Below are 11,219 nucleotides of genomic sequence, written 5' to 3' on the forward strand. Positions count from 1 at the left end.
AAGTGCCAGACGGGGAGAAAAGGGTAGCTTTTCAAGGAGAGAATAAAAGCAGTACCAGACTTTTTGAGAAAACAGAACATCAATCTTTAATATAGTATTTTACTACAAAATCAAGATCTGAAAGGCGGAATGAAGTTGGGAGGCCGTACATGCGGGGTGCAGCCCGGATTAGGGCCGCGTCTCTCACTTCTTCCTCTTGTTCCCTGGGGGCGTCTCGTTCTTCTTGCCTAGAATCTTCAGAAGGGCCTTGGACATGTAGTAGGGCCGGTCCGGCGAGCCGTCGTTCCGCTCCAGGTCTTCCACTGAGCCGCAACAAAAACTAGTTAGAGAGGACCCTCAAGGCCTCCGCACTCCCGGGAAAATCCCGGACCAAGAGACAAGCTATCTGGTTTCTAGACTGTATACTACCACTGGCTGTTTTGGGGGACAGGTTTTGTAATTTCCTGGTTAGATTATGTAGTCTCAGTTTCCTCATCTGTAAAGTGGGGTCAGTAATAGTGTATTTCACAGCCCGATAAGGATTAAGGGGAAATAATGCCTGTCTATAACTAAAGCCTGAATGGAAGCATACAGGGTAAGAAAATCCTTGCTCACTACAGCCACCTGCTGAGAAGTCTCTTGAGGATTACTTCTACCTGAGGTTTCCTGAGGGATAATACCAGGTGGCCTCTCCCCTGGGATGCTCTATCTTGGAACAGACCACCAGCCTGGAAGCTAACTTCTTCCTCCCTTCTCCAAACTCTTGGCCTGAGGATATCAGAAGAGGCTCCCTCTGGCTTTGACTCCTTTAACTCAAAAAGTTGCTATTTCGAGAAGCACCAAGTCCTCAAAAAAGCCTTAACTGGCCTGTACCTTGATGTTGGGGGAGGTGATAGAAGGGTCACTCACAGAAACAGAGGAAGAGTGTGTCCACACACATGCCAAAAACACTGAAGAAGCCACTGGCAATGACATAAGCTCCCAGGATGGAGGTCTGGAAGACACAGGCCTGTTATGATTGCTTTGGGGAGTTAAGGGGGTAGGGCAGAGAAGGGGAGGGTGGTCACTCACCATGATAGGCAGCCAGTAATAGTTGAGGTGGGGGCTCTCAAAGTTTTTACCCAGCCCTGAGATTCGACCAGTAAAGAAAAAGAAGGACAGGACCCCTGTGGGAGAGGTCTGGAGGTCAGTGTCACTCCTCTAAGGTCACCTCTTCAGCTTCCCAGCACCCCTGCCTTCTTCCTTGTAACTCCCGTCCTGGTCCTTACCGACACCTCCCACTACCAGCAGCTTCCCGAAGAACAGCAGCAGGTCTGTGACTTTGTCCAGGACAACCACCCTGCATGAGGAGTTGGGGTAGGTTGGGGGTGAGAGGCCTGGCAGGGCTGGGAACAGAACTGACTATATAATTTGCTGTGACAGAGGCAAAATGAAAATTGTTTACATTTCAAGAGGGAGGCAGCAGAGCTTAAAGCAAGTGCAAGGCCCTTCTGAGCACAGCATACCCATGAAGTAGGCCTTAGGTGGGAGATCACAGATTGGAGGACAGTCTGACCTGACAATGTTCCGCATGAGCAGCTTTAAGGCGTTTTTGGCTGAGACACAGAAATTCTTCCCATAGATGGCGATCTGGGTGAGGTGGAAAGGTCAGTTACCTGTGGAGAGCTCACCTGGGCCTTGGTGGGGGGTCTGGGCCCTGGAGTAAGGGGCTGCTAAGGCAGTGGGCCTCACCATGATATATGCGTTGCGGTTTAGGAACTTGATAAACTTTTCCAGACACCAAAGGCAGCACTTGAAGCAGCACATGATGCAGCGGGCCACGGGGTTCTGGGCTCCTGGGGGCCAGGGGGCTCAGGTTTGAACACTGGCCCCTGACTTCCCAAGGATTCAGCTGCTCAGCTGGGCCTTCCCCAGCCCCTGACCTCTGCTCACCTCTCACTTTGTGGTCAATGTATTCCAAGATGACCCGGGCTATCTGCACAAGGCTTAGGATGAGGGCCCCAAACGCCAGCGACCCAGTGTGGTAACTGCAGAAGTACCAGGCCATCAGAGGCAGCTCCAGGACCCCGGGGACTCCCAAGCTCACACTCCCCAGCTCCCAGCCCTGGCTTACCGAAGTGTGCGGATGAAGGCAGCACTCAGGGGGAAGGTGGGAATGTCTCTGGGCTTGTGGAAAGCCCAGTAGAAGGAAGCAAAGGCCCCAGCCAGTACACACTGGCCTAGGGCTATTACCCAGTTGAGGGTCCAGAATAGCCCTAGAACCCCGTAGATTTGCAAGTTGAAGAGAAAACGTTGTACCAGGCCTGTGGACAAGTAGCCCTTGAAGACACACATCAGCCCTGGGCATGAGGAGTTCATGGGCTGGGCCTGCGGGGCACAGAGTAGGCTCATTACCAGCCAGCTCCTGCCACTCCCAGAGTAGAGGGAAGGAAGTAGTAGCTTCCCCCAGCTGGGAAGCTGGTTCCTTCCAGGAGATCCATCTCCAAGTCTCTGGGTGGGCATAGGAGCTCCCAGGCCTTGTGGGCCAAGCCTTAATGGTGTGTGTATGGGGTGGCAGTGTGACCAATGCCTAGTTCTCAAGAGCCTGGCATTTAGTCAGCAGTCCTCTCCCAGAGCATCTTCTGCAATTTCAACCAAAACATTTTCTGTCAAAATTGAACAGACTGGGTATCAGATAATATTAAGGAATTATTGTTAATTTTGTTGGGTGCGATAACGGTTAGTGCTTATGCTTTTTAAAAGTCCTTATCTGTTGATATCCATACTGATATATTTATAGGTGGAATAGCATAATATCTAGGATTTGCCTTTAACTCTAGAAAAAGTATTTGCAGCTAGGTATGGGGGTGGAGAGAAAGAAAAAACAAGAACAGTAGAAAGTCAAAGGTGTGGAATTTGGGTACAGAAATTCTCTACTTTGGTATGTGCTTGAAGATTTCCTTAATAACAAGTAAGAAGCACAAAAATAAAAAATAACCCTTTCCAGCAAGTATGACAACAATCTTGATAATTGCTGAAACTATGTATGTTTGAAAAGAAAATTTTTTAAAACCCCTACAGCACCCAGTATTCCAAGTTGGTCTCCTATCCAAGTACTAACCAGGCCCGACCCGCTTAGCTTCCGAGATAAGATGAGATCAGGTACATTTAGGGTGGCATGGCTGTAGACGTTGAGGTTTTATAATAAGGAAACAAATCACTTTCTGCTTTATATGTAAGTGTGGGCTTGTGTCAGTCTCCAATGCTAGATCCTGAGCAAGCTGAAACCAAGAACCACGTCAGTTGGGGTTTTGCACATAGTGAGTCCTTTATAAATGAAACCAAACTTCCTCTCCCTTTTTAGAGTGGGGCTAATGCCTGCAGGCAGAACCCCCAGTCCCAGCTCAGAGCAGGTGGCCACAGGAAAGCTTTGAAGACAGTAAATTCTCAGAGGTCAAGTGCTACTTCCTGGCAATCTCTCAGGAGAGAGTTTGGGGAAGCAGCTTCTCTCCTAAATCCCCTAAGAGTTTCCCACTTACCTATTGCCTGGGGCAAAATTTGAAGGGAGGAAGATTAAAATAGTAGTAGTAGTAGTAGTAGTAGTAGTAGTAGTAGTAATAATAATAAACTAAATCCACCTACAGTTATTAGCTCTTATCAGGTGCCAAGCATTGAACTAAGCACTTTATGTATTTAATCTTCTAGGCTACCCTGAGAGACCAGTATTATGATTAGCTCTATTTTACAGATGAGTGGACTGATACTCATTTGGATGAGGTGGTTCTTGGTCCTCCTGGCAGAGGAATGTCCTGGGGAGAAATGCAGAAGTTCTGGTATCCAGCTTCCCTAGGGCCTGGCCCTACCCTTAGGCACAGCATGCCTCCTTCCTGGGTCTCAGTGCCCTTCCTTTTGTAACATGTGGTTCAAGGGAGCATCATTAGGGAGTGACTGGCTCCCTTTCGAGCTCTTGTGACCTTGAGTGAACCCCTTGCCCTCTTTGGTTCTCGGTCTCCTTTGCACAATGAAACATTTGGATCAGTTGGTCCCTAGGGTCCCCTTGGCCCTATTGGTGCCCCCTCCATGTCCACTCCGAATCCCTCACCGTGGGGTCACATGACGTATTCACTGGCACTTTCTCACAGTTGGGTAAGCTGATGTTAGGCGCCCAGAAGACATACTGAGGTTGTCCTGATGTGGCCAGGTACCCAGAGGTGAGTCAAGGAAAACATGGTCACATGGGGCTTTCCACAGGTTCCCTTCTCAGGGATTTCTTCCCAGGTGCTCATGCGGGATGTTCGCTGCACAAAGGAGCTGGAATTCAGCCTGGGCTCACTCTTCTAACTCTGTCCGGGGCAGGCTGTGCCTGCCCAAAAGGAGGGGTTCCTTCTTCCCGTTGCACTCAGGCATTATGTGGGCCAGCACTCCCCTTTCTGTTATCTGCCCTCACAGACTCCAGGAGGTCCCAACTATGTGGGCAAAGGATACAGAGCGAGCATGGCCCAGTAGACAATGCAGATGAACAGGAGGACAAAGGTGACCAGAGGGTAGAACATGGTAGACATCATCTGTCCCACAGCCCTGCAGGGACATTAGTACTGTCCACCAGGGACCATGGCCCTGGCTCTACTTCTGCCCCACCAGGGCCTGCTCCTTCCCCCAGACTGGACACAGTAGGTGTTCCCAAAGTGAACTGAATTGAATAAACCAGGCTTAAAGAACCCTTATAGGTAACTAGAGTCTCAGAGAAACGACCTGGGGCAGCTTCAGGGAGAGTAAGGGGAGAGAGTCCTTAAAGTATGATGTCTTGACCAATTGAATTAGCAGGCAAGTCTTGGTTGAGAGCAAGCTCCTACTTTCCCCCCCACCTGGATTCCTGCCATCCCACCTAACTACCAACACCGCTACAACGATAACTGCTCTGTGTTCTGAAAGGCCTGCTTCATATTCTAGGCACTTAATGAGACAACTCATTTCATCCTCAGGACCATACTACAGGGTAAAAACAACGACTGCCTCTACTTTACAGATGAGTAAACTGAGGCTCAGAAAGGCTGTCACTACATATGGCAGTGTTAACCACTATGCTATTCTGCCCTTCTCTGCTAGGGCTTCCTGCCACCTGCCTAGCACGCCCACCCCAGGCCCACACCCCTGCTCTCTGCCCCATCCCTCTCTCAGATAAGCCCTGACTTGCTGGCCTCCTTCAGGAGGGCGATGGCGATGCGGATCCGCTGCCGCAGGAAGATGAGCATGAGCAACAGGAGGCCTTCAAGCACAGCCAGCACGATCACTGAGGGTGGACAGAGGCAGAGGGGCCAGGGTCAGGGCCAGGGCCAGGCATGGTCCAGGCATCGCTTGGGTAGCTGACTTGCAGTGGGAAGGGTACTCACGGGCTGCCAGCCAGGTCTCCTGAACGCTGCGGTAGGCGCTGAAGTTGGTGGTGAAGCCCAGCTGGGTGATGGAGGCACCCCGGTCCCGCAGCACTTGATATTCCTTCCAGCAGAAGTAGATGCCATATGCCAGCACGCCCAGGACTCCTACGATCAGTACCAACACCAGGGGCCCAGCCACCAGGCGCAGAAGCAGGACAAACAGCAGGCTCAGGACCAGAGCCACACCGAGGGCACTATAGATAGGGTGAGACAGGTGAAGGTCACCCCTGGTTTCCAAACACCTTTCTTCACACCCTCAATGTTCCCGCCATCAGACTCCCTTTATATTCTAAATCCTGTTGGGTTTGGGGTCCATTCTGAGCTCCGGCTTCTCCTCCCCCATCCAAAATCTCTGTTTCAGATATTGGGCTAAGAGATGAGGCTCAGGGAGGGAGAAGGGAAGGAGGAAGGGGAATCTAGTGACTCACACAAGAATCCAGTACCAGGAATGGGCAAAATCTTCAAAGATTTTAACACTGATATCACGGGCATTAAGGCTGTCAAGAAGACCACTGCAGAGAGAGACAGAGTCAGATGGGGCTGTAGTTTGGAAGGGGCACAGGACAGAGATGTGGGGGCTAGGGTTGCCCACCTGATCCCCTGGGCGATGGAGGTGTTGCTGGAGATCCCTGGGAGTTCCGGCACAGTACTATTGTACCATGGAAAACAGCGCCCCAGAGCTGCAGGGAGAGAATCAGCTACTGGATGGGAGGGCCAAGAGCTTTGCCTTGAAAGTCTCTGACTCCCACCCCAGCCCACAGTGTCCTCAGGGGAGAGAGGAGAGACTGGCTAGGGCCTTCAGAGGGCTGTTCTTAATTCCACAGCCAAAAGGAAGTTCCTGCCTATGAAGCCCAGCCCAAGCTTCCTTCACTGTCTTTTAATGACCCCTTCTTCCCTTAGTGCACTGCAGCCTGGGTCAGACCCTCCTCCCCTCTGGCCTGACTCTTACACCGTCTCCACCCCCAATCTTGCCACCCAACAACCTATCTTCTGCCGGAATGCCAAGGGGACCAAGGCACAGCACAGGCCTCATGATTCCAGTGCCCACCTCACAGTGAGGCTTCAAGGCTCACCACTTTACCCTCACCACTGTACCTTCATTCTTGCTGAGCCTCTCTGAGCGCTCTCCTCCAGATATCCCATTCATCACTCCCCATTCAGCTCCATCTCCACCTCCCCTTCCCCGGGAAGCCAATGCCATGTCCTGTGGCACCTATTATGTGCCTACAGCATTTTTTATCACCCTTCCAACAACTTTGCCAGGCAAAATTGCTTTGGCATTTACATTCTAAAGGTGAGGCAACAAGGCTCAGAGAGGTTGAGTAATTGGCCCAAGACCACACAGCTGGAAATTTAAATCCAGATTTGACTTTGGAGCATTCCTTTGAGAGCCTTTCTGTTGTACTTATATTGAGAACTGGATATCTTTTCTCATGCTATAATTAAAACTTTTTTTAATTAAAAAATAATATTTGCTATTAGAAAGAAGAGCACACAAAATTTTAAAAAGTCAACTGTGATCCCACTGCCCAGCTACATTCACCTTTAACACTTGGATAAACTTCTTTCCAGCTTGTCTTTTATGCATATACATAAATGTGTGTGGGTACATTCACCATGTATGTTTTCATGGGATTCCCATGTAGTCTCTTTGTGAACATCTCTGATCTCTCCACCTAGCATGTGTCATTTTCCCTGGGGCCTGGTTTCCTCATTTGAGCAATACAAGTATACAACAAGCTGATGTCTGAGGAAGGAATGCAGCTTCTCACCTGGAGTGGAAGGGAGGAGGAAACTGGGACAGAGCTCTTGTTGCAGGCTTTCGAGCACTAGCTGGAGGGTGTGGGGAGGACAGACAGACACACAGATACAGAGCAGAATGGAGGAGTGAGGCACACCCGCTCACTATCACCACAGTCATCCACCTGGCTTCCCCTGGCACTCCCACCCATGTGGTGCATCCTCGACAATAGTGATGACATTGGGGCCGGTGCTCACCATATTACTGGGCACCCCTGGCAGACAAAAGTTTCGGTTTGCAGCGTAGAAGACCTCTCCGACTGTCAGTGAGAAGTCATCCTTCTTCACCACCCATGAGACCTCTGGGCAGGAGGACACACACACCTGCAGGCAGAGGACATGCTGAAGAGCTGGTACCCGGACCTGAGGGAGATCTGGGCAGAGGTAGGCCCCAGGCTCTGACCTGGGGTGTGGGGCACTGAAGGCCATCCTTGGCGACTGTGATGATGTTGGTGGCCAGGATGCAGCTGAAGATGTTGAAGTACAGGAGATAGGGTTTATCTCTGCAGGAGGGGTGGAAACGTGTGTCAGGGTTTGGTCAGGTGTCGAGGTCAGCAGGGACAACTCACCGAACCTCAAGAGTACAGTGGCTCAGACATGCACCACCTAGGTCTTGGCCTCGGGAAGCTCAATCCAGCTGAGAGGTATGGGAGACACTGAAAAGATTTCTCAGACTCATTCAGCAGTGCAGATGGTTCAGACAGAGCTGAGCAATTCATGCTTACAAATGGTTGAGAGCATGAATATGGGAACCAGATCAATACCCAGCTTTGTGACCTTGATCGAGTCACTTAATTTCTCACTGCCTTGGTTCCATCATATGTAAAATTATAGTACCTACATCTTGGGGTTTAAATGAGTTTGTGTGTGTAAAGTACACTGCCTGCCTGGAACAGAATAAATGCTAGAGGTTTATTGTTGTTGACTGTTTCCTGCCTGTGGGTACTTACAGCATCACTTCTGGGGTCATCCTTGCCTTTTAGTTGAGGAAATCAAAACTCAGAGAGGTGGAGTACCTTGCCAAAGGCCACACAACCAGAACCTACTTAGCCTAGTTGGGGAGTCAAAGGACAGTCTCTGAAGTCTAAAACCCATGCGCTTACCCATGACTCTACATTGCCTCCCAACTTGGGGGTGGCTTAGAAGCCAAGTGCCCAGCAATGGAGGCTGCTCAATGTGCTGGCCTGCAGTGGTAAGATTCAAGGAGGTGGGGCGTGGGGTGGGAGGACAAGAGAGAAAGGGTCTGCAGCCTGAACGTTGTGGTGTCCTCTGCTCGTCCCCAACCCCACCTCTCTCTTGCCCTTCTTCCTCACTCACTTGTTTGTTCCCATGCCGCAGTAGGCCCCAGTAGAGTTCCTGGGGTAGAGGACTTGCCGGGGGTCTCCATACAGCCAGGCTGGACACAGAAACACACAGAAGAATCACTGGAGGGGGAGGGCAAGGACTTTTCATAGGGAGCAGCCATGAGTATGGTCCCTCCCTGGGTTATTACCCCCCAGCCACTGCCCCAGCTCTGCACAGCTGGAAACTCACCCACAGTCCCCACTGCAATGTAACCCAGAATGAAGAGAAAAAAGAGGACACAGCAGATGATATCTGTGCAGCTCCTGGGAGAGAAATGGAGGAGGCCTTTGGAGAAGAGATGCAGGGGCATGGTCTGGGGAAGTCATGGGTTGGAGAACTGGGGGATGCCGGAGAGTGGGCATCGATCAGTAGGTTTAATTTTTCAAAGAAAACCTTCTTCTGAGTGGGTAAACTTTCCTCTGAAGTATAAGAAAAAAGCGCACAACTCATAAGTGCTTCGCTGGAAGAATTTTCCCAAAGGGTACTTGCCTGTGTAACCAGCTCCCAGGTCAAGAAGCAGAATATCACCAGCACCCTGGAAGCTTCTGTGCCCCCTCTACACATGATAATGCTCCCACTGTACTTGGGCAGTTTTCTTTTTCACAATCCTTTTAGCAATAATATTTCAGCAAATATACAGCAGAAACAAGACACCCCTGCTCCCACTAGTTCAGTGCCCAGAACTCACCTGTTTTTGATGGGGCCTTGAAAAGAAGGGTCATATTTGACTGGTTTCCCTGAGGGGCATGGGAAGTAGAGTTGAGAGTGAGGCACTGAGAGGAATTCCTCTCCCCATTTCCTATCTCTCCCAAATCCTTCCCTGCCCTCAGGGGTTCACAGGGAAATGGACAGGGGCAGGGCTGGCAGGACAGGGAAATTGGAGTGCAGGAAAGGTAGGATCAAGCCCTGGTCAGAAGGTCAACTGCTCACCATGAACACCACTCAGGTGGCCTTGGAGGAAGGGGAGGAGGAGCCTTTAAGGGTCACCTACTCCACTCAGATAGTCACTCAGGGAGGTTGCAGCCTCTCCCTAGAGACCCAACCTCTGCCCAAGGCTATGGAGAAAGAAACTAGAGCCAAGACATCAACTCCTACAGGGCCCCCTCTCGACCCCCACCTGAGGAGACCTCAGTCTCTAGGCCACTGCAAGTCTCTGGGCAAGCAATCAAATTAGGGTGACACCTGAGCTCTGTGGTTGAGATTGTGGCTGTGTCCTGTTCCTGGTCCTCCCTGAGTACACACAGAAAGGAGGTGGGGCCAGGTAGACAGGGTCCTGAGTGGGCACTGAGCAGGGCAGAGGGCTGGGCAAGAATGTGGAAAGGGGTGGGGTCCATTCTCGGCAGGTGCTCTGGACTCTGTCCCTTCATGGCTCTTGGACATGAGGTCAATGATTGATCCAAAGCTGTTCAAGGAAGTCTCCTGGGAAGCCCTCACTGCTCCTTTGCAAGCCCTCTTTGAGACCCAAGTGTCAGCTCTTGGAGGTCCCTCTCTTGCAGTTCTCTCCCTTCTAGGCCTCCCTCAAAGCCCCAGGGGAATTCTGCAGGCAAGCCCCTGCCCTCACTGCTCACAGGGATCCCAGAGGCTGGTCCCTAAGTATACCCATCCACCCCTAATCCTCAGATCCCTGGGACAAGCTCCCAGCCCTCATTCTTCAGAGATTCTGGAGATAGGCTCCTCGCCTCAGGCATTATCCTTCCAGGAACCCCAGGCCTCTGCCCCTATTCCTCAAGAAACCCCCAGACAGGCTCCCCTCCTAACAGAGGCAGGTCCATCTAGCCCCCTCTCCATAAAGACCTTCAGCCACAAGTCCTCACAGGGGTCCCAGCACAACCCACTTCCCCTGTCATTGTTCACAGAGACCCTGCTAGGCAGACCCCCAACACCTTTCCTCCTCAGAGCCCCAGGGTCCAGGCTGAAACTCCTCAGGGACCTCAGCCATTCCTCCTGACAGGAGCCCAGCGCCCAGCCTCATCTTTCACAGGCTGCAGGCTCTACAGAAAATGACACTCCTAGCCCGAGCCCTATCCCTATCCCCACATCCCTCAGTCTAAGACTGAAACCCCTCCTCCCAAGGACTCCAGCCCCAGCTACTCTTGGATTCCTCAGCTTCACTCCTCAAATGCTCCTCAGCAATGGCCTCCAGCCGCTGAACTCCATCCCTGGACTCTGGCTCTGTCTCCTGTCAGCTTGTTTCCCAGTCTTCCCCTCAGGGACCCAGAACTTCCCCTAGCTCATCTCCCTGGAACCAGCCCCAGACACCAATCCTTAGAGCCACCCAGGTAGGCCTCCCTCCCTCCCTCCGCAGGGTCCTGGCCTCCACCCCACCTTCCCCCAGCCTCACCATAGGCCTCGTCCCCGTCCCCGTCTTGCTTTGCCCCCATGGCTGTCTCCGGAGTGAATGGAGCCCGGGAGACCTAGCAACTCACCTGCTGCCTGCCCCGCCCTCCCACGTCACAGCCCCACCTCCACCTGTGGTCCCCGTCTCTCTCCTGCTTCCTTCTTAACTCTTGTGGAGGGAGGAAGTGGAGGGCCAGAAGGCTGAGTCAGGAACAGGTGCTCAGGGGGCCTACTGCAGGGCCCCAACAGACAATAGCCTAAAAACTTGGAATGCACTTAAGAATTCTTCAAAAATCTGCAATCTATCTCAATTGTGGTACACTCTCACCCTTACCCTCCAGCCAAGAT

General features: G+C 51.6%; 1 protein-coding gene and 1 pseudogene across 1 annotated transcript; both read right to left on the reverse strand.

Moving 5' to 3' along the window:
* Positions 1 to 81: 81 nt before the first annotated feature.
* Positions 82 to 10,937, reverse strand: SLC44A4 (solute carrier family 44 member 4). Its single transcript, XM_016121698.2, has 21 exons — positions 10,876 to 10,937; positions 9,223 to 9,271; positions 8,724 to 8,797; positions 8,508 to 8,586; positions 7,594 to 7,693; positions 7,389 to 7,514; positions 7,163 to 7,223; positions 5,983 to 6,070; positions 5,819 to 5,902; positions 5,349 to 5,584; positions 5,149 to 5,248; positions 4,444 to 4,536; positions 4,061 to 4,163; positions 2,093 to 2,346; positions 1,912 to 2,006; positions 1,711 to 1,814; positions 1,535 to 1,608; positions 1,248 to 1,318; positions 1,051 to 1,145; positions 889 to 973; positions 82 to 302 (listed from the first exon to the last, which is right to left on the reverse strand). The coding sequence occupies exons 1-21, from the start codon at positions 10,913 to 10,915 to the stop codon at positions 184 to 186; spliced, it is 2,130 nt and encodes a 709-aa protein (XP_015977184.2). The 5' UTR covers positions 10,916 to 10,937; the 3' UTR covers positions 82 to 183.
* Positions 3,031 to 3,148, reverse strand: LOC118605532 (annotated as a pseudogene).
* Positions 10,938 to 11,219: the final 282 nt, after the last annotated feature.

The sequence above is a fragment of the Rousettus aegyptiacus genome, unplaced genomic scaffold, assembly GCF_014176215.1.
Source record: "Rousettus aegyptiacus isolate mRouAeg1 unplaced genomic scaffold, mRouAeg1.p scaffold_m13_p_1, whole genome shotgun sequence".
In the NCBI taxonomy this organism is placed as follows: Eukaryota; Metazoa; Chordata; class Mammalia; order Chiroptera; family Pteropodidae; genus Rousettus; species Rousettus aegyptiacus.

Bases quoted from the DNA above. Each gene is read 5' to 3' on its own strand.
- SLC44A4 (XM_016121698.2), bottom strand. From the start codon at position 10,915: ATGGGGGCAAAGCAAGACGGGGACGGGGACGAGGCCTATG. The intron at 9,272-10,875 runs GTGAGGCTGGGG...CATGCCCCTCAG, and splicing joins GGACGGGGACGAGGCCTATG to GGAAACCAGTCAAATATGAC. The intron at 5,585-5,818 runs GTGAGTCACTAG...CCCTATCTATAG, and splicing joins TCCTGGTACTGGATTCTTGT to TGCCCTCGGTGTGGCTCTGG.